Source organism: Elephas maximus, chromosome 1 (assembly GCF_024166365.1).
Source record: "Elephas maximus indicus isolate mEleMax1 chromosome 1, mEleMax1 primary haplotype, whole genome shotgun sequence".
Lineage (NCBI taxonomy): Eukaryota > Metazoa > Chordata > Mammalia > Proboscidea > Elephantidae > Elephas > Elephas maximus.
This window is the reverse complement of record NC_064819.1, coordinates 54,153,429-54,176,259: the sequence shown is the minus strand read 5'-3', so window position 1 is coordinate 54,176,259 and position 22,831 is coordinate 54,153,429. Positions and strand designations below refer to the sequence as shown.

Here is a 22,831-nt window from a genome sequence, read left to right as displayed (position 1 = left end):
AGCGGCGGGGCGGGGCGGGGCGGGGCCTCGGGACGTGCGAGCGCGGGGCGGGGCGGGGCGTGGGGCGTGAGTTCCGACACGCTCCGTGCGTCTGGGCGCAGGGCGCGGGGACGGGGCGAGGCAGGGAGTCGGAGCGTGCCAGCGTGGGGTGTGAGTCCGGCCGCGCTCTGTGCGTCCGGGGCCCGGGGCTGGGCGGGGCGAGGAGTTGGCGTGTGCGAGCGTGGGGCGGGAGCCTGGCTCGTGCCCTGCGACCCTTGCGCGGCGAGAGGCGGGGCGGGGAGTCGGGACGTGCTACCATGGGGAGGGAATCCTGGCTCCGGCACTGCGTTCCGGTGGCGGGGCGCGGACTGGGCCGACTGGCACCAGTCTCAGCGTGAAGCTCGGCGTGGCCAAAAGTCGGAAACCCAAACTTTGCATCAGGCTGCAGAGGATGCCTTCGAGATACCAACACTGAAGCCCAGGTTTTATAGCTGATTATAACCAGCCAAAGCTAAAAACGACTAGGAACTCTGAGTAACTTCGGTATGCAAACCGTCAGCAAATTATATTAATTGGAAACTTTTTCCTGAATAATGAACAGTGGGACTTGTCTTAACCAACAGGAAAGGGTTTAGAGACTCTTCACTATGCATACGGCAAGCTTCAAACCTTACGTATCTTATGCATCATGATCCCACCTCCCAGTGGCATTACTAGGGTTGGTGTCACCCCCCTCCCCAATGGCCCTCCTCCTGTACCAGACTATATAGAAGCCTTAATAATGTTTATTGTCAGCATTAATCATAGAATATGTAAATTGCTTAAATGTAATATTTCCTAGATTATATGAATACTAACAAAATTGTGAAATCTTTCTACATCGTTAACATTATTAGTTACAATATTATTAGTAACTGAGCCGAAGCCTTTTTTGATTTTTCTCCTTTTCCTTTAATTACTGCTTTATTCTCAAAAAAAGTTAATTGATATAGGTTCACAAATACTGTTGGTGTTGGTGTTATTAGGTGCCATCGAGTTGGTTCCGACTCAGCAACCCTATAGGACACAGTAGAGCTGCACCATAGGGGTTTCTAAGGAGTGGCTACTGGATTTGAACTCCCGACCTTTTGGTTAGCGGCCGTAGCTCTTAGCCACTGTGCCACCAGGGCTCCTCACAAATACTAATTACCACAATATTGGAGCTAAAACACCAGAAAATTTGGCAAAATCAAAGACTATAAAAACACCTGTAGTCCCCGTCTGGAGCAAGGGAGAATGAAGAAAACGGAACACAAGAGAAAGATTAGTCCAAAGGTCCACAGCTACCACAGCCTCCACTAGACTGAGTCTAGCACAACTAGATGGTGCCAGGCTACCACCACTGAATGCTCTGACAAGGATCACAATAGAGGGTCCTGGACAGAGCTGGAGAAAAATGTACAAAAAAATTCTAGCTCACACACACAAAAAGACCAGACTTACTGGTCTGATAAATAGAGACTGGAAAAACCCTGAGAGTATGGCCCCTGGACACCCTTAAAAACCAAATCCAGTGCCGTGGAGCGACCATATAGGACAGAGTAGAACTGCCCCATAGAGTTTCCAAGGAGCGCCTGGCAGAGTCGAACTGCTGACCCATCGGTTAGCAGCTGTAGCACTTAACCACTAGGCCACCAGGGTTTCCTGGACACCCTTATAGCTCAGTGATGAAGTCAATCCTGAGGTTCACCCTTCAGCCAAAAATTAGGTCCATAAACCAAAATGAGACTAAATGGGCACACCAGCCCAGGAGCAAGGACTAGAAGGGAGAAGGGGACAGGAAATGGGGGACTCGGGGTGGAGGAGAGTGTTGACATGTCATGGGTTTGGCAACCTGTTTCACAAAACATTGTGTCTTGTACAATAAAAAAGTCAGAAAGATAAATCACTAAAAAATAAAACCCACCTGCAGCAACGAAAACAAGAGTACATGCTTGTAGTAGCGGGTACATACGAAATCACACGATTTGATGCCTCACGGACCAGAACGCATTAGAAGGTTCAAAAAGTAAATCAGCATAGAGTTTTAGCTTTGTAGGTATATTGACACATGTAAGCTGGCTTATGAAAAATGTTTTTGTTGTTAGAACTACAGGGATATTTTTATAAAAAATAAATTTCTGCCAAAACACTGCACAAAAATTTTATAGACAGTCATTTTGCTGGCACCCCCTCTGACAATGTCACCTGTCAATCCCTCTAGTGACACTACAGCCACCTTCCCTGCTTTTTTAAAGAAATTGAACCTCAGAGAACTATAAATTGCCTACAGACCTAGTCGCTGGTAGAACTGTTATTTGAAATTAAGTCTGTTTGACTCACTGGGTGACTCAAATGGTTAAACACTGGACTAACCCGAAGGCTGGCAGCTCAAAGCCACCCAGAGGCACCTTAGAAGAAAGGCCCAGCAATCTATTTCCAAAACTTGAAAACCCTATTGAGCAGTTCTATTCTACACACATGGGGTTGCCATGAGTTGGAATTGACTCCATTGGTAGCACCTGGTTGGGTCTGGGTTGACTCCTTCTTCTTATGTGCTGTTGAGTCCTTTCTGACTCAGAGTCAACACTATAGGACAGTAGAGAACTGCCCCATATTTTATTTTTTAATATACCTTTAAAAAAATTATTTTGTTGTTAATACACACAGCAAACACCAATTCAACTGTTTCTACACGTACAATTCAGTGATACTGATTACATTCTTGGAGCTGTTCCTCCCCAATTAACATAAACTCACTGCCCTCTAAGGTTCTTATCTAATCTCTGGAATTGTGGTTGTCAGTTTGATCCCATATAGCTCTTAAAAGAGCTTAATTTAAGGCTCAGGGCAGACATTTTTTACTACTTAAGCTAAACTGTTGTTTGATTTTAAGAAGACTTAATGGGGTGTTTCTGGCTTAAAGTTTAAAGATTATTTCAGTGCAATAATTTTAAGGGTTCATCCAGCCTTCATGGCCCCAGAAAGTCAGTGGAAATTTGAAATTCTGTTCTGCATTTTCCCCTTTTGAACAGGATTCTTATAATTTTTGATCAAAATGTTCAGTCATGGTAGCCGGGCACCATCCACCCCACAGGGTTTTCTAGACTGTTAATTTTTACAGGAGCAGATCACCAGATCTTTTTCCCCTTTCAGTTAGCAGCTGAGCACTTAACCGCTGCACCACCAGGGCTCTTAGGCTCACTCCTAGCCCTACACTATATGCCTCGTTGTGTAATCTTTCAACCAAAACATACAGCTCTTTTATGACTGTGCAGTCCATCAAAATATAAATTAATTTGGTTTCTACTGTATTTCAATTACTCCCAGAGTGAGTAAACAAACAAGTTGTGTTTAGTTGTGTTTTTAGTTGATATTAATATTTTCTAGGCGGTAGCTCAGCTCTCAAATAGAAACCCACTGAAGTACTGGAACCGTGATTCACAAGCCTGTTACTAGGGTGTGACCAAGACTGTGTGAGAGACTGTTTTTAGTCTCTGATCACTGGGACCTATCAGGTTTTTCTTCACACAGCCATTTAGTCAGGACTGTCTGCTGAACACACACACACACACCCCTACAGCAGTAGATACCATCTCCACAATAGAAGAGCTCATGAGGAAGGAATACAGCTTTAAGCATTGTTTTGTCATCTTTGCAGCCTCTAAGGTGTTGACTTTACAAACTAATGGGACCCCGAACAAAAAACATCTAGAGTCCCAACTTACAATGTTTCAATTCAAGTAATGTCTATTGAACATGCACAATGTGAACTCTCAGATCTTAAGAAGTTTCTTAAAGTTTTATGGGCAACATCCAGTCAATAAACCTTTCTCTGTGGGATTAACACTACAAATTATGAAAAATATCACCTAATTTCTCAGCCCATCCTATCTGCCATGTCTCCTGTCTCATGCATTGGAGCCATAACAGTATCAGCAAAAACGCTGTTGTTGTTAGGTGCCATCTATTTATGGCAACCCCACGCATAATGAAGTGAAACGCTGCCCAGACCAGCATCATCCCCCTGGTCGGTTGGGGATAGGACTTTTGTGATCCATAGGGTTTTCGTTGGCTGATTTTCAGCAGCAGATTGTCAGGCCTTTCTTCTTAGTCCACCTTGGTCTGGAAGATCCACTGAAACCTGTATACCATCTTAGCAACACACAAGCTTCCACTGACAGATGGGTGGTAGTTGCCCAGGAGATGCACTGGCTGATAATTGAACTCTTGCATGGAAAGTGAGAATTCTACCACTGAACCACCATTGCCCCTCTTGGCAAAAATATATACAGCCCAAGGAAGTAGCAATCTAGAAATCAATTGATGTACTGCGCCAGACATGTTATCAGGAGGGACCAGTCCCTGGAGGACATCATGCTTGGTAGAGGGTCAACGAAAAAGAGGAAGACCTTTAACAAGATGGGACTGACACAGTGGCTGCAACAGTGGGCTCAAACATAGCAACGACTGTGAGGATGGCACAGGACCAGGTAAGGTTTCTTTCTGTTGTACATACAGTCATTATGAGTTGGAACCAACTCTGTGGCACCTAACAACAACTCATATGCCAGGCTGTCTGAAGTGCTTTACATGTACTAACTCATTGAATCTTCAAAACAACCCTATGGGCTAAGGACCGTTACTATCACCTGATTTTAGAGATGGAGGAAACTGTGGCAGAGAGCTTATTTAACTGGTACAAGGTCACAGTTAATAAACAGCAGAGCTGCCCTAACTCCATGGTGAGACCAGAGGACTCCTGTCACAAGTATGATCATGTCATTCCTCTGCTCAACACCCCTGGAGGTGGAAAGACAACCTACTGAATGGGAGAAAATATTTGGGAACCATGTTTGATTAGGATTTAATACCCAGATTATATATAAAGAACTCCTACAACTCAATAACAAAAAGACAGACAACCCAAACAAAAAATGGGAAGAGAATCTGAATAGACATCTTGGAGCACATGAAAAGATGCTCCAAGTCATTAGGGAAATGCAAATCAAAACCACAATGAGATACCACTTCACCCCTAAGATGTGAAGAAGTTGGAACTCTCACGCATTTGGTGGGAGTGTAAAATGGTATAGCCGCTGTGGAAAATACTTGGCAATTTTTTTTTAATTTAGAGTTACCACACGATCCAGCAATTCCACTCCTAGGTTTATATCCAAGACTTCAGAGCAGGAACACAGATACTTGTTCACTGCAGCATTGTTCACGGCAGCCAAAAGGTAGAAACAACCCAGGGAACGGACAATGGAATATTACTACGCCATCAAGGGAAACGAAGTTGATACATATTATGATTGGATTAGCCTTGAAAACATACTGAGAAATCAGCTGCAAAAGGACAAGTACTATATGATCTCTTACATGAAATATCTAGAGTAGGCAAACGCATAAAAACCAAAGTTTGTTAGTGGTTACCAGGGTGAGTGGGAATGGAGAAAAGAGAGTTAGTACTTGGATCCATCTCCAGAGAACTATGCTGAGTGAATGTATCATCCTCTTTATTATAATTTTGTCAAAATTATAGAAGTGGAGAATAGATTTGTGATTCTCCAGGGTTAAGGTGGGAGCGATATGAGGGAGTATTCTGGCGGAAACATTCCCTCAATGTTGTGAGAAGTACGGCAGTGCACACTGGTGTACAGGCTGGCACTCCTGCCTTCACTTCTGGGCATATACCTAGAATTGGGATTGCTGGGTCATATGGTAGTTCTAGGTCCAACTTTTTAAGGAACCCCCAAACTGTTTTCCACAGCAGTTATACTATTTTACATTCCATTTTACATTTAGCTTCCAGTTTCTCCAAAACCTGTTTCCCATTTTCTTCTTTATTCATCATCATTCAAACAGGGGTGAGGTCCCTGGTAGCACAAACGGTTAAGTGCTCAGTTGCTGACTGAAAAGGTCAGTGATTGGAACTCACCAGCCGCTCTTTGGGAAAAAAGTCCTAGTGATCTGCACCCGTAAAGATTATAGCTTAGAAAACCCTACGGGGCAGTTCTACTCTGTCCTATAGGGTGGCTAAGCAGGAACTGACTTGCTAGCACACAACAATTGTTAATGACGTTGAGCATCTTTTCATGTATTTGTTGGCCACTTGATTATCCTCTTTGGTAAAATGTGTATTTAAGTCCTTTCCCCATATTGAGTGGGATGTGATTTTTTTGATGCCCTGAAAGGGATGAAAACAAAATTGGAAATCTGTTTTCCTCATTATCTTGTCATCCACTGCTTGGTAAGAGTTTGGCAACCTCTCTCTCTAACCTTCTTTATGTACTTAACCCTAAACTTAGGCATACGTTTTATATATACATATGTACATACATACATTTGCTTTGCATATAATTTTTTAAATGTGTCTTAATACGCTGGTATGAAAATCTTTTTATACTCTTTGGTACCAAAATGAACAAAATCTGCATTAAAATTACAACAGCAACAAATAATTTACTAGAACCATTTGAAGAAACCAAAGTAAGGTGGTTTTTCCATTCTCCCTACATTAAGGAGAAAATTTTGAACTCCCCTATACATCTGGTAAAGAGCGTGTTCAAGATTCTGTATTATTTGAAATTACAACATTTTGAGAAAAAACTTTTATTTGCTTACACAACAGTAAAATTATATACTACATATAGTATGTACTACTGTGATATATAATACATGTTGCCTGCCAAAAAGATTTTTATCGGTTTAACACACCTAAAAGTAATTTTTTCAGCTGTATAATTTCTCCAAAAGAAGAAATTCCTTGCTTTTACTCGGAAAAAAAGTTTTCTCTTAGGAGAAAGCTGCTACCACCATGATACATAATACATGTTGCCTGTCAAAAATAATTGTATCACTGTTTAAGAAACACACCTAGAAGTAATTTTTAAAGCTGTACACTTTCTCCAAAAGAAGAAATTCTTTGCTTTTACTCAGGCAAAGAAGTTTTCTCATAGGAGAAGGCTGCAACTTGCCGTATCATTTGTATTTTCTTCCTTTTTTTCTTCTTTTCCAGCATTTTTGCCGTTTTCCTCTTCTTGGGAGACACCAGGCTGTTTTCTTTCTTTGGTTTACCATTGTCTCCAGTTAAACCACCTTTTTTTGTGTTAGGTTTTGACTGCCTTTCTTCTTCCTGCACTTCATCCCCAGGTTCCTTCTGGTGGATTTGGGACTGGTCTTTACTTACTGCAACACAAGAAACAGTGCATTTAAAGACTGGTTGGTTGTTTTTTTTTTTTTTCCCCCTTTCAATGGAATGAACACAGGCTGACAACAAAGCAAGGTTATCCGAATCGCCGCTTCTACTTCCAATTCAAGAGGTAAAAGATTACTCAAATTTGAAAAAATGACCGACTTCATTTACCAGGGGAAGGCTCTGCAGCTGGAAGGAGGCTTTCCTTCTTGTCTGTCACTCTGTCCAACCACACTCCCACACAGGTCAGCCTGGCTTTAGTGTTTACTTCACAGAGGAGAGACGGGGGAACTCCCTACAACAGAAAGAATACCAATTCATAACAAATACTTAATGTGACGGAATTTTAAATAATTACTTTTCTTTATCCATAACCAAGTTACCTTAATTTAAAACTTACTGTATTTCTTCAGTGTAAAATATCACTGGTTAAAAGATGTACAATCAACTTATTACCAGCCTTTTCGGAGCTACCTGAATATATTAACTATAATAACATGTATTTAAATACATCTGTAAATTTAAATAAATATACCTGTAAATTTAAAAATGAAATCCTGCTTCCAGAAATGTTAAAATAGGAAAAAAAAAGTCTATAAATTGGGAAAAGAAGAAATAATTATAAGCCAAATCTCTTCATAATTCCTTTCCCTTTTACTTCAATTACAGGGTTTATAAAAATAAAGTACAACTTTAAGACATAAAATAAAACTTAAATTCCCCCATTACAGTAAATTGACTAACACATGACAAATGAAAACTGTAAGTTGTAGCTCACTGTCCACTTATATTAAAAAAAAATTACATGCAAAAGGCCTTAAAAAAATTGTGGTAATTTTCCAAAATGAGATTCGCCATAAAATTGCTAGAGGAAACACGATGGTCAAGCGCTTTCATAAATGAAATATGCTACACGTAGTGTCTTACACACTCTACCTCCACAACATCACGTGAACAGTACAGAGAAATTTAAGATAAAGAGAAAAAGGAAACTAAATACATAATGGAAAGAGAGAATGGCTCCCAGGTCCACATGGAACAACTGCCTGGTACTACTGACATGTGTAAAGGACCATATATGAAATGGCGGCCTTGACAGCAAAACCACAAAAAAACCAAACCCAGTGCCATCGAGTCAATTCCGACTCATAGCGACCCTGTAGGACAGAGTAGAACTGCCCCATAGAGTTTCCAAGGAGCGCCTGGCGGATTTGAACTGCCAACCCTTTGGTTAGCAGCCATAGCTCTTAACCACTACGCCACCAGGGTTTCCTTGACAGCAAAGGAGTATGTAAAAGAAGGGTTCAATGGAGCAAATCTAGCAATTTATACTCGGCACTTGCCTAGGACTACCAGAAGAACAAACAGGTATGTCTTGGAAGAAGGACAGCCAGAATGCTCCTTTGAAGCAAGGATGGCAAGACTTTGTCTCATGTACTGTGGACTTGTAATCAGGAGGGACCAGTCCCTGGAGAGGGACATCACACTTGGTAAAGTAGAGGGCCAGCAAAAAGAAGACCCTCAACAAGATGGATTGACACAGTGGCTGCAATGATGGGCTCAAACACAGCAACGATCATGAGGATGAGGCAGTACTAGGCAGTGTTTCATTCTGTTGTACACAGGGTTGCTATGAGTTGGAATCGACTCGACGGCACCTGACAACGACAACTTGTCTAGGGGATAGTCTGAATCCGAAGACATGAGAAAGATAAGCACTCGAGATATTCTCTGTGTATAGTAGGAATATTTCAGGAAATGAGGGTTGCCATGACCTCTTCTTTAGTTTCATGTTCACCAAAAAACTCTGGACTAACTATTGAGTCCCACTGGAAGCCACGTTACAAAATCTAAATTTAATACAAGCCTATCTACTTCTTCTATAATCTCCTTAACTTCTGTTACGATGTTTAGAAAAGAATCCATTCTCTTAATTCCTGACTGGTTTAACTCTGTCATCCATGTCCCAAATATCTCAGAAGTACATAGAAATTGTAAATTCACTGAAGACGGGACCACGTCTTGTTCATTTCTAGGGTTTAACAAAGCACCTTGCACAAAGTAGACCCTTAACAAATCACTCTCTCAGAATGTGTGTTTGTGAGAAAATCAATAAATCAAGACAGACAGGCTATAGCAAGGAGATTTTAGAAAGGAATTTTCCAATTATCTGATTCAAAACTATTATTAGTTCTTCAATAGATCAGTATTCTCCAAAATTCTTTTAGCAATGGCAATATTTTTATCTAACAAAACCTTACAAAGAACCGCAATATGCAGAAGAGATGGAAGCAGAGCTTCATGAACTAAAAGAGCAGAGGAAGTCTGGGATCCTGTCAGCTCAGACTCACAAGTCAACCTCTGAGGCACTTCTGTGAAAGCCTCCCTGTCAAACCAAAAATCAATTATGCCTGAGAGAAATCAGAAAAGCTTACTGAAACATCTATGTCTTAAGACCCTTAAAAGACAATTCTACCTCACTTAAACTAATAGTGAGACTTGCACTAAAATGTACTTACGTTGTGCTAAAATACTGACCTTATCGTGGTTAAGCTTCCACACTTTGAGGAACCCATCGCTTGATGCTGTGATAATAACGTGATGCTCTGGGATTTCAAAACTGAGTATGTCTTTCACCCTAGGACAGAAGTACTAACATAAAAGATCCTTTCTTTCAAACAGGGCAATAATGTTATGAAATTTCTACGCACACAGTTTCTTGTTTTTTCAATGCTTCAAGCGTTCCCAAATTGTGTTCGATGAATGGTGCCTGAAATTAACTGCTTCACATTCCCATTAACCTGTTGCCGTCAAGTCAATTCTGACTCATAGCAACCCTATAGGTAAATTTTATTTAGGTCTAAATTCTAGGACATAATTGCCAACCATATCTTAAGAAAAAGTTGCAAAGATAGTGTGCAAAAAAGAGTTGACAGAGCAGGCCTGACTGCACTGCTATCCTTTGAAAGGTCTGCTTACAACGCCGGCCCTTGGCTAGTGTCTGGGAACCTGGATTTTGGGAAAGGTCCCACCACTATAACTGATAAAAGAGGCTCACTGTGCCCAGATAGATTGTGCAAACAATGTGGTTTATGCTGAACACCTGCCTTTCTTCTGGGAGTCTGGAATTTTGGTACATCCTGGGCAGAGAGTGCCCAGGTGACCAGCCCCAGTCAAAACCCCAGGCACTGAGTCTCTGTGAGCCTCCCTGGTAGACAGCATTTCACACGTGTTCCCACAACTCACTGCTGGAGGAACTAAGAGCACGCTGTGTGCCTCCACTGGGGGAGGGCCCTTGGAAGACTACTCCTGGTTTCCCTCAGACTTCACCCCATGTGGATTTTCCCTGCACTGATTTTGCTTTATATCCTTCGACTGTAATAAATCTTAGTTCTGAGTACAGCTATGAAAGTCTTGAGTCCAATTAGTACACCAACACATCAGGTGGTGGTCTTAGAGATGACAGACAACTATAAACAAACAATCAGGATAGCACAAAGGATACAAAGACAAGTGAAACAAAGCCCCTCACCTCAAGAAACTAACAAGTTCAGTAGGGAGAGGTAAGTGTGCCAACAGAGAGGCTCAAGGCCTTTCCTAGGCTTCCGTGTTTTTCATCTCTAGGGGCTCCACCCTAGTCTAAGCTACTCTTCATTTTTCTTCCGGGTTACAGAGGTCACCTAACTGGCCTCTTTGCTGCCATTCTTGCTCTGTAACAATCTTTCAAAAAATGTAAATCAATCATGTTAACCCCAGGCTTAAAATGCTACAAAGCTGGGATCTGCTTTAAACTCCCATGTGAGAAAAGTGATTGAGGACACAGAAGAAATAAGACTGGCCATAAACTGGTCATTGCTGAAGCTGGGTGGTGAGATATATATATATATATATATATGTATGTAATTCTTTAGGCTAGTTTGTCTGCCTTTGTATTTTTCCATAGTAAAAAGGAAACAAAAGAAAAAAAGACCAAAATCTAAAAAAGCACTTAGTATAAAATCTAAGCTCCTTACCCTGGCCTGTAAGGCCGTGCGCCTGTGGCCCTCCCCCTTAGTCATGTCTCCTGTCTGTCTGCGGGTCTCTCATGGCTCTTTTTAAAACCTGCTCCTTTCTCATCCTTCCTGTCTCACTCCTCTTTCCCTGACCATCCTATCTAAATAAATTACCCTCATTTAACCATAATACTTTTCTATTTCCTTCCTGCTACAGTCATCTGTTTACTTGTGTTTCATCAACCTGCACAGTAAGAGCCATGAGCGGGCAAGCCCTTGCCCTTCTGTTCACTGTTACCTGCCCAGCACAGCACTTCGTAATGGATGCTCAGTAAGTATTGAGAAACAAATGAACAAATGGTAAGATACAGTAAGTGTATTCACTGCACTTATAATGGCTCCTTGAGAATGTGCTCACTTCCCAGTACAGGGGACAAGCAGGCCCCTATTCTGACTGCAGTATTCTCAGTATTTACGAAGACTGATGTCTTAAAAATTTAATTATTGTTCAAAAAACAAGAACTAAGACTGATTTGAGACATATAGAAATATGCAAATGAAACATTAAACTATAACTCTGTACATTACCAACTTTTTCAAAATTACAGTGGAAAAAACAGAGACACTGAGTCAGACGGGACTGGGTTTAGATCTCAGCTTCACCGCCTTAGAGTTGAATAATCTTGGCCACGTTACTCCACCACTCTAAGACTTTACCCTCTAGAAACCATAAGCATTAAAAGAGACAAAAAATAAAACATCTAACTATGGGACAGGCACAAAACAGGGACTCTAATAAATTATTTAGTTTCTCCTGCAGGGGAAAGATAGTGCGGGAGCGGGCAGAGAGAGGCAAGGGGGAAAAAGTAAAAGGATAAGAAAAAGGTCAGGGACTGTTATGGACTGAACTGTGATCCCCGAAGAATAAAATACGTGTTGTAAATCCTAAACCCTATACCTGTGGTTACAATCTCATTTGGGAATGGGTTTTGTTATGTTAATGAGGCAGTATTAGCATACAGCGTGTCATAGGTCATTCTCTTTTGAGATGTAAAAGCAGATTAAGTAAACAAGCATGAACGGAGAGAAGATACATGCCATGCCACAGGATCGCCAAGGAGCCTACGGGTAGAAGCTGAGATGAGACAAGGACCTCTTCCCACAGTAGACAAAGAATCATTCCCCTAAATTTCTGTTCATTAAAGCTACCTACTTGTGGTATTTTCTGTTACAGCAGCACTAGGTAGCTAAGATAGGGACAAAACTCCAAGATTGTTAAATTCCTTATTTGCTCAAATATGCTTGATTTCAGGTCCCAAGATACTTATTTGAGAAATAAGTATCTTGAGCAAATGATTAATCCCGATAAAATTTCACCACTTTTGCATTACTATGACCAAGAACACACCATTTGCCATGACTCCAGAAATCACATAATGTAGATATATCGATCTCTGCTGCAGTTATTCGCAAAAAATACACACCTTGCTTTTTGAAAAATCGTTACATACTGAAATTTACCGTGACTACACACACGCTGTCATGTGCCATCAAGCCAATTCCGAATCACAGCAACCCTACAGGACAGAGTAGAACCACCCTGTAGGGTTTCCAAAGGTGTAATCTTTATGAAAGCAGACTGCCACATCTTTCTCCTGCAGAGTGGCTGGTGGGTTTGAACTGCTGACCTTTTGGTTAGCAGCCAAGCACTTAACCACTCCATCGCCAGGGTTCCTTACACATACATAGATATTGGTAAAAATACCTGTTTTCATGAGCTTTAAATTCGCAGAGGCACATGAGTGAATCACAGTTAAAAAACCTTACAACCTCTTCATCTCCTGCCACTGCAAGGACAGACTCCTGGGAGAGAGAAAAGAATATCCAGAACGTTGTCACTAATTCTGACCAGCACCATATCCGCTAACCTTCTCGCACTGATTGCTGGTCACTTACAAAGAGAAACCTGACAGAGGAGATTCTCTTCTCATTTGTGATGGTACCACTAACAGATGCAGTGTCCAGTTGGTAGATGTCTATTTTATTCATCGTGACAACTATGTATTTCTCTCCTTTTGGGGACCATTCAACTATGTGAGCATCTGTAAGTTTGAAAAAAAAACAAAAAGACAGAACGCATCTTTTGTTCAACAAGTAAAAAATAAAATGATCATAGTAATGATAAAAACAGCAATATTTATACTTCATTTATCTATTTATATTTCACATCCATTGTTTTATTTAATCTTCACAATAGACTTTTGATACACATTTTCCAAGTTAAATAATATAGATAATAAACTGGGTTCAAAAAATTATCCAAAGTCATGCAGCTAGTGGGTGGCAGAGCCACAAGAGAAATCAGATCTAAAATGGGAAAATAAAGTAAGCTAAAGTATTTGTTTTCAGAAGAACCACCATTATGCAGGAAAATAAATCTGTGTATGCACATTCACACAACAGTGTGTATATATTCATATTCTGTCAAGTTATTGCAAAATACATTTTAAAACAAAAATACTCACTTTGTTTTATATTTCTTATGAATGCTGACCTTCCGTCCACAAGATTCCATGTTCTGCAAAACAGGAAGCTGACTTATGGCATGATCGTCAATTAAACTTACTAAGTGTAAAGCATAATGAAGATTTGCATAAAAGAAAAAATGAGTTTCACTAAATGCGTGGCTTTTTAGAGGGCCTGCATTTTCCTTGTAGTAACACCTGAAATATTAATTATCTAACGAGAGTAAAGCTCCTTCCATCTCCATACCCTTTTACGATGTTGCACCCGTTATATTTTCAAAAGGTTTCACTTCCTGAAGCATTTCTTTTTAGGACCAACCTCCTCTTCACTTTACAGAGTACAATGACAAGCAAGTATCTAATGCAGAGCATGTCATTTGTATCCTGCCATCACGGACAGGTTTCAACCTCTCCCCGTATCACAATATCCTTACATGGTTAATAGCAAGGAAACAATACAAACACAGTATTTAATTATTGTAGTAGAAGATGCTTTGGTGCATGGTTCTTGTTTTACTTGGAGAATAAAGACTAAAACTCACCAAAAATGCCCTTGGTCATAATGACTTACCTTAATGTCTTATCTGTACCCACAGACAGGGCCAGCTTGCCAGATGGATGAATGGAGAGGAAGGTCACACGCCCTCTAAAAGAAAACTACCAGTTAGCTGCCAACTTTGCTGTGACAGTGGAAGACCAGTGGGGGAAGGCCGGACTCACTTGTGCGCTTTAATAGACTTGAGGCATTCCCATTTCTTTGCGTCCCAGATGCAGATTAGTCCATCTTCTGCTCCACTGATTAAGTGCCTGTTGCCATAGAACTTCAGACAAGTTATTGTGCCTGTGGAGAATTCAAGACAGGCAATAAATATTCACTTTGAATGCAAACTCCATTCCTGGTTTGAAGGTTATGGTGCAGTAAGTAAAACATGCAATGCCTTCGTTGAAGAAATTAAGTTTTTATTATAAAAACATATACGTAGCTTCAAGCCTATGCAAATAGTTTCAGCTGAGAGTTTCTCCAGTTGTAGATACAGGTCTGCACTAATCAGTCCACACTTTCTCGCTTTGTTTCTCCACAGTCACACATTCAGGAGATGGCTGGCTAGCGCAGTTTGATCAGGAAGTCACCCAAATCTAGCTACAATAGAGAACCAACCTAGGTGTAGAACCATGTGATTTTCACATTCTAAACAGTGCACTCACTACCCAATCCTCCACAATCCAATTATTATCACTCCAGATGATAATTCCTGGTAGCTGATTCACCTTCTACACACTTCTCATCTACATCACAATTTTATAAAATGTTACTCACATTCTTCAACTATGCCCCCAGCATCTCCTCTCCATGATAAACTTTCCTACATCTTTTCAACCCCTTCACAAAATACTCTACTCCCTCTGCCTAAACTGAAACCTGGAATTGCCCCTACAACTCTAGAAACTTGGAGGTTGGAGGGGGTAAGGTGGCAGAACAAGCCAGCATTTCTTCTAGCTCCCCACAGCAGATCCACACCATCACACAGTTACCCTCAAAAAACCCCCACTCCTTTGACATTAGCATCTCCCAGCTTAACCGTCCTCTAGCTCAGGGGTCTGCAACAGGCCTGCGGCCTCTTTCTGGAAATGCTTTTCCACTGGAGCTGCTTTTGCACTACAATGGCAAAACGGAGTCGTTACGACAGAGACTGCCTAAATGTTTACAGCTTGGTCTTTTACAGAATAAGTCTGTCCACCCTGATCCATTATTATCCATGTCTGCATTCTCCTGGTCCATCTCTACACTGCCTTTTATATTGGAAGAGCCCAAGCACCTTTGATGAATATTTTGCACCCAACAAAAATACTAACAATATGTGGGCTTGCGTACCACCTGCTTCTTAAAGTGTGAAACTCAGTGATCTTGCCTGGTTTTCCACCTTCCCTATTATCCCATTTCTTACTCGGGAGATTTTGCTTTCCCACATCTTCTGCTGCTTCTGCCCATGATGATCTGTTCTCTAGAATAGAGCTTATCAATCACTAACTGTTGGAAAAACAGGATCTATACAAGGAATGGGGGAAACCAGTAGCCCTACCTCAGCCCTTCCCCATCCAAACAAACCCTTTCTAGGTGAGTCCTTTTCTTCTTGTTGGACACTTGTACTCACGGGTTTGGACAGATAAGATCTATCTTATTTCTTCCAAGCCTAAGGGAGAAAGAAGCTTCCTTGGATGAACTGGGATTGGGAGACCAAAGGGAAAAGAAGCACATGTTGAAATCACTCAAAGCCTAGCTTCTGTTAAAGAGCAAGATACCTGTCAACGTAGCTAAAGACTGTCTAATAAAAGAGACTGATGCTACCTATCCTCTCTGCTTGTCACTGCAGGAACCAACTTCCATGCCTGGGTTTCCCCGAACTAAGTACGTATCTACTTGATTCGGCAATTTTGAGTTCTTCCTTTTCTTTCCCTTCTTCTCAAACACAAGTTAGACCTCTCGTTCTCCTTCCCTTGAGAAAATCCAACGAAAACAGCATATAGTGTTCAACACTGAGAAAAAGAAAAAGTTCGGTCTTTCTATGCCTTGATCTTGCAACTATCCCGGGCAACTTCACCATCAGTGTGGACAACCCAACCACGAGTTGAGAATCACTGCTCCTTGACCTCCTCAACTACAGGGACATTCATCTTCTCTGTGAATGTCTTAGTCCCCCACACCTACAACCTGGACAGCATTATCACCTCAAGCTGCTTCGTGTCAGAACTCCTAAACTCTGTTAAGCTAGTCTTTGACCACAACCTCCTGTCCTTCTGCTGTCTCAGGCCTTCCTTCACTCACATTCCATCTGCTTTATTTCAGAGACCTATGGACCCTTGACACCACATTTTCTCTAGACAGACAGCCTTTCATCAAAATTCTCAATCCCCTGTAACACAATCCTGCTATTGCACAAACCAAGTAACTTCCTCTCCCTATAGAAATATCTGTGGCTTATTGCTGAAGAAACTCAAAATACCCTACAAACTGGTGTTTCTCAACCCATAGCCTCCAACTTGAACTGGACAGTCATTGGTCTCTTTGCTTGTTCTCAGATGGCACCTCTCCCTATTGAAACTACCAACACTTCCCTCAGGCTTGTGCCACTCCCTTCCTCCCCATTCAATTCCTGACCTGTGCTTCACAAGGACCTCTGTGATGCGGTCCCATCTACTTCTCCAGCCACCCCCAACCTCATAACACCGAACTGCTCACAGTTCCTCAAGGACACCAGTGGTTAAAGACATGGACTCCAGACCTAAGTTCAGGCTCTAATTTCAGTGTTTTATGACCTTGGGCAAGTGAGGTAACATCTTTGAACTGAGGTTTTCCCTTCTATAAACTGAAGATTTAATTGTACCTTCTTGGCACAGTGCTGGCTACATGACATTCCCTCCATAAAGTTAGCTATTGCTATGATGCTGCTGCCTGTGCTCCTCACAGTGCCTGCTCTGCCTGGAATCCCTTTCCCCGCCCTGCAAACTTCATCCAGCCAACAACTGACAATGCTCTTTTAAGATTCAATTCAGATGTAATTTTAAGGATCCTTTAGGTAAGCCCCCACCCCAGCCCTCCCTGACTAAGTTAAGCATTTCCTTACATCTCCCAAGGCAGACTGTAAGCAACTTGAAAGCAAGGGACCAAGTTTTTCATCTGTATGTCCTGTAGCACAGGATCTGCTCCATAATACTGGCTTAATGAACTGTTTGCCTAAAAGCACATTGTAAAATACAGTGCCCCCATATTATCTTAAACAATACAGCTGTCTTACCATTGTGATGCACCAGAGCCCCATGCTCTATCTTCTTTTTCATGTCGTAGATGTGAATTGTTTCATCTTTACTCCCAGTGACTACAAAACGACTATTCACAGCCACGGCTGACAAGGAAGCAGTGTGGGCATGGTGAGTGAAGTCAGCCACAGCGGTCCATTTCTGCTGAAGAGTAAAACCTACCATCAGTGCCACAGTCACATCCAAGTACTCCAGAGACAGATAAACGGTTCCACAATCTGTGAAAACTACCAATGGATATCACCAATGGAGAAGAAACTACACAATAATATGTAGATCGAAAAAAAAAAAAAAATCACCTGAGAATGGAATAAGGAAGGCAAGTGGAAGGTGAGACAGGAATGCCAGGTATCATGACTCCAGGACACGGTCATGAAGACTGGACTAGAGGGACTTTTAAAGTTCCCTCCAAATCTTTAACTCCTTACATATTTACTTACATGTGAGACTTCTGTATCATTCTTTCACTCAAATATTTAAATTCTGACTTGAATTTATTGATTCAAATACCGAATGCCTAGGGTTGCTATGAGTCAGAATTGACAGCAACAGGTTTGGTTTTTTTGGTTTTATCAGAACTCGGCTGCTAACCCAAAGGTTGACAGTTCAAATCCATCAGCCACTCCTTGGAAACTCTAAAGTACAGTTCTACTCTGGCCTATAAGGTCACCATGAGTCGGAATCAACTGGACGGCAACGGGTTTTGGCATTATTTTAAGCAGTTGTTGTTGTTTGGTGCCATCGAGTCACTTCTTACTTGAGATATAGCAGTAAACAAAGAAGACCAAAGTCCCTAACCTAATGGAGCTTTCTTTCCATTAGGCAGACAATAAACAAATACAGAACAAGTTTATAAAGAAAAACTAACAGGGTAAGATGTTTGCATTAGTACCAATATAAGCTGTGAAGAATCACCAACGATTACACTCACTGCCATGTAACTTCTGGATTTCACAGTGTGATTGCATCAGTGCAAAGAATGACAGCAGAATACACAAACAGTATGCCTTACATTAAAGGAGACACACCAAGAAATATCAGCCAAAAAACAAACAAGTAAACCCAAGAAAGAAAACAACAACAAACTTCTTTGAATACACAGGTTAAGATGTGTTACTGCAAATAAATCCCTAATTAAAAGCAACAGATGGTCCTCCATAATTTTGCACAAAGGCACAACTTTCTTGAGGGGCTGCTACACCCAGAAATCAAAGAATAACTCCTGCCTGTACACATTATGAAAGCAATGTTGATTGTTTAGGCAATTGTCTGTCTAGATTTAGAAGCAGTGGGTAATGAAGGTGGCTTGGTGGCACAGTGGTTAAGCACTCCACTGCTAATGAAAGGTTGGCAGTTTGAACCCATCAGCCACTGTGCAGGAGAAAAATGTGACAGCTTTCTTCTGTAAAGATTCCAGCCTTAGAAACCCTGTGGGGCAATTCTACTCTGTCCTATAGAGGCACACAACAACATCGGATAATGGTTAAGAGCTTCAAGAGTCAAAGACATCTGGGGACTTATTTGCAGCCTGGCATTAAGCAGATCTTATCTAAACTTCAGGTTCCTCATCTGTAAAACGAGGATAACTCTACCTTCCTTAGAGATTTGCTATGAGGACTATTATATGTCTGGAACATTGTAAACAAATTTATTACAAAGAACCTACAATTAATAGCATCATCTTTGACTATTTAGACATGTCACCTTTAAGCAACCGCCAAAAACTGATTTATACTAGACTAGAAAACAAAATAAACAAAAGCCGTTAGTCAAGTCATATACTTCCAGTTTTCTGGTTAGGTCCAGACTGACACCTTAGTTAACGATAAACATGAAATAGGTTTCTAACAGATACCTAGGATTACTTAAAGGAAAAGGAAAAGAATAGTACCAGCTAGAAATTAGGAGAGTAATTTCTAATCCCGGGCATGTCCTACCTGTTTGACTACTGGCAATTCATTTAACATTTTTATTCATAATCTGGTAACATAATTACTTCCGTCTCCCCAGTCCTTCACCATTATGGAGGGGATGTCTTCAGGATTCATATCTTCCCCATCTTTGCACCTCCACTGCCTAGCCCACAGTAAGTGCTCAACGAATAATCCAACGAATTGGTGTCATTTTATTTTGAGTTTATCTTGACCCAGCTCTAATACGTTGTACAATTCCAGAACAAAAACTGAACTGAATGAGCGAACTGTTCATTAAATTCTGAAGAGCTAAACCGCGGTCTGCTTATGGGAGCAACCCTTAAACCCACAATCTACGACTCATTTGCCCGCGTTCAGAAATGCCAGATTCCTTCCTTTACTGTGGGCATTTTCTCTAATCTAATAGATATGATCATTTTTATGAAATGCCTACTGCAGGTTTTAAAAGGCTAACTTTTTATTTAAGTTTCTGAGTCTGATTCACCAATTAATCCACAGACATCAGACGACAAACATCAGGTGCCCAAATGTTTACCTCTGCCACGTGGGAACCAACCTGACCCCTCCCCCGCCTCCGGCGGCCCCTCCAGGAGTCGGCTCTCACCTCGAGGTCGCCGCTCGCCTGGGGCTCCCGGTGCACAGCGAACCCAAAAAGGACCTGCTCGTAGCAACCAGCGACCAGCTCCATTCAACAGCGCACGTGTCTCTTCAAAGAGCCCTGTACAGCGTAAAGGAGTGTACCGCGCTCTGCCCAAGAGGAGCAGGGGCTTTCCTTCGTCGGCGCGCAAATTATACGTCACGGCCATGGGGCTGCCTTTTAGGCGCCTGCAGCCGTGAAAAGTTTCAGCGCTCGGAGATGACGCAGGTTTTCCAAGAAAAGAAGAGGAGACAACGTCACGTGAGGATATGGTTCTTATTGTAAAAAGAAAAAAATTGGGGTACGCAGACATATTCTAGGAAACTGGCGTAGTGGTTAACTGCTACGGCTGCTAACCAAAGGGTTGGCAGTTGACATCCACCAGCCGCTCCTTGGAAACTCTATGAGGCAGTTCTACTCTGTCCTATAGGGTCGCTGTGAGTCGGAATCGACTCCACGGCACTGGCTTTTTTGGTTCGTGAGCTAGGTGCGTCCGAGGGAAGCGGGGCAGGACGTTCTCTGCGGAGGCCCCTCATTTCCCTGACGTTCTCAGGCAGGAGCAGGGCCAACTTCCGGCCTAAAGCGGGAGGAGGCTGTCGCGGCGGCCTAGTGTGGCGGATGCGGTGTTGTGGGCTGTGATACAGGTGAAGGGGAGTTAGGTTTCGTTTTTGTGCAGGAAGCAACGGGACGAGCCTCTCTCTCACACACACATTCTCTCGTAGGAGGACAAGGAGGTTTGGGATTTAGGTTTCGCAGTCACCGGAGTCGGCGGACTTTAGGGCCAGGTGTGCAAAACTGAAGTCCGGGCTCTGCAAGTCCGCTTCCCGGACTCCCGTCTGCGCGGGCCACGCAGTCCCGCACAGCACAATTTTCCTTCCACCTTGGTTCTTGGAGCTGACTCTCAGATCGGACCTGGGACCTGTAGGGTTGGGGCACATTATAGGGAGGAGGACGCACCACGTGGGAGGTATAATAAAAACTGACTGACTTAACAGAAGGGGAACATTCCAGAAGGAACGTCACCGGTTAGGGGCAAAATCAAACGGTAAATATTGCCTTTTACGTTGGAGGTTTTCATACGGTATGGAGATTTAGGGATGTATTAGAAACTATAAGTTTTACACACTTCCGATAGAGTAAATTGCTCCCTTAATTTCGGCTCATTTCGACCCCATGTATGCGGAGTAAAACTGTGCTCCAGCGGTTTTCAGTGGCTGATTTTTTGGAAGTAGATTGCTCGGCCTTACTTTTGAGGTGCCTCTGGATGGGTTTGAACCTCTAACCCTTTGGTTAGTAGTCCAGCGCGTAAATAGTTGCGCCGCCCAGGGACGCATAATTAGTTTTCATAAATGCCATTGCAGGTCGACTTGGAAAGCAGGTGTTAGATGCATACTTGGATGTCAAATCTTCAACCCCGTTTGAAATGTAATGCAATCCTTTTAGCACTTCAGACCTTTTTTGCTGCCAAGAACGTTTGTTCTCTGATATTGTGAATTGTCAGTATCAGAAAAGAAGAAAAACCAAACCCGTTGCGGTGGAGTTGATTGCAACACATAGCCATCCTGTACAACAGAGTAGAACTGCCCCATAGGGTTTTCTAGGAGTGGCTGGTGGATTGGAACTAATGACCTTTTGGTTAGCAGCCGAGCTCTTAACCTGTGCATCGCCAGGGATCAATTAAAACAATTATGTGCTGATAATTCGGAGTCCTATAGGGTCACTATGAGTTGGAATCAACTCCACCGCAACCCATTTGGTTGTATTGTTGTTTTAATTGATACTGGTTTGGGTCTTTGTCAGAATGACTTCACTGGATGCTTTGATGGGCTGTCATTGCAACTCCAGGAAGGCCATGTCTTCTATCAGCTGTGGCAGCTCCATAAGTAATAGTCTGTCCTCAGAACCTGAAATGCTATAGCCCATCTGGTTCTCAGTCTCTTGAGAATTATAATCCCCTCACTTTGTTTGTGCTAGTTATATTCACTATGTTACAAAAAGTCACATTATCTTATTTAAGTTGTTTTTTAATTTATTGTTTCTTAACTATTTCCACCAAAGTACTACTAAAGTCAAAGTGTGAATTCCTGGGGGGGAGTCTGTTGGTCATGCACCAAAGGAGTAAGTAGAAAATCTTTTTGTCTCATTTTATCTTAAAAAATATGATTATTTCATTTTACTCCATGACATATGTGTTCATATTTAATGCAAAATAATCTGCCATCCAAAAAGAAAAACAACTTTGAATAAAACTGATGTTTACAAATCACATGCTTTGTATATTCTGTTGGATGCCCATGTACTCTGCCTCATCCTCCCAAGGAAATCTGATCTGTTGCTTGGAAAGTAAACTCGTTGCCGTCGAGTGGATTCCGACTTCTAGTGACCCTACAGGACAGAGTACGGATTTCAGAGAGTGGCTGGTGGATTTGAACTGCTGACCTTTTGGTTAGCAGCCGAGCTCTTAACCACTGTATCACCAGTGGCCCTTTGGAAAGTACAGCAATAGTTAAATGTATATATTCTGAAATTAATTTCTAATCTAACATTCTACAGCATAATTACTATATTCAGTATCTGTCACCAGAGTGTCACACTTAACACCTGCTCCAGTATTTGTCAGATTTCAGAGAAGAACCTTATGGTTTGAAAAGCCTTTTGCTCTAATCAGGAATCTTTTAGAATATGTATTAGTGGGTTTTAGAATGAAATCCAGAGTCAAAGCAACATAGGCA

At 41.9% G+C, this 22,831-nt stretch overlaps 2 protein-coding genes across 19 annotated transcripts in view; one reads left to right on the top strand and one right to left on the bottom strand.

Annotated features, from left to right (window-relative positions):
• Positions 1 to 6,653: 6,653 nt before the first annotated feature.
• PAK1IP1 (PAK1 interacting protein 1) lies at positions 6,654 to 20,270 on the bottom strand. 2 transcript variants are annotated; one of them, XM_049883535.1, is made up of 10 exons: positions 20,067 to 20,270; positions 17,507 to 17,672; positions 14,433 to 14,553; positions 14,284 to 14,358; positions 13,713 to 13,765; positions 13,144 to 13,289; positions 12,953 to 13,050; positions 9,734 to 9,833; positions 7,367 to 7,490; positions 6,654 to 7,188 (listed from the first exon to the last, which is right to left on the bottom strand). In XM_049883535.1, the coding sequence occupies exons 1-10, from the start codon at positions 20,148 to 20,150 to the stop codon at positions 6,932 to 6,934; spliced, it is 1,224 nt and encodes a 407-aa protein (XP_049739492.1). In that variant the 5' UTR covers positions 20,151 to 20,270; the 3' UTR covers positions 6,654 to 6,931. The 2 variants fall into 2 exon arrangements, with proteins under 2 accessions (XP_049739492.1, XP_049739501.1); XM_049883544.1 differs by having other exon boundaries at positions 17,507 to 17,669.
• Positions 20,268 to 22,831, top strand: part of C1H6orf52 (chromosome 1 C6orf52 homolog) — a 55,739-nt gene continuing 53,175 nt past the window's right edge. For 6 of the 17 annotated variants that reach the window (XR_007517234.1, XM_049883718.1, XM_049883635.1 and 3 more), the window contains exon 1: positions 20,268 to 22,217. The gene's annotated coding sequence lies outside the window, so the exon portion shown is untranslated. The remainder of the gene's footprint in view (positions 22,218 to 22,831) is intronic. The other 11 variants (XM_049883735.1, XM_049883674.1, XM_049883727.1 and 8 more) reach the window with 8 other exon arrangements.

What these genes read in the sequence shown, in the direction of transcription:
- PAK1IP1 (XM_049883535.1), bottom strand. Translation starts at nt 20,150, where the DNA reads ATGGAGCTGGTCGCTGGTTGCTACGAGCAGGTCCTTTTTGGGTTCGCT. An exon ending in AGGCGAGCGGCGACCTCGAG is followed by an intron (nt 17,673 to 20,066) that starts GTGAGAGCCGAC and finishes TTTACTCTTCAG; the next exon opens with CAGAAATGGACCGCTGTGGC. An exon ending in GGTACAGATAAGACATTAAG is followed by an intron (nt 13,766 to 14,283) that starts GTAAGTCATTAT and finishes CCTGTTTTGCAG; the next exon opens with AACATGGAATCTTGTGGACG.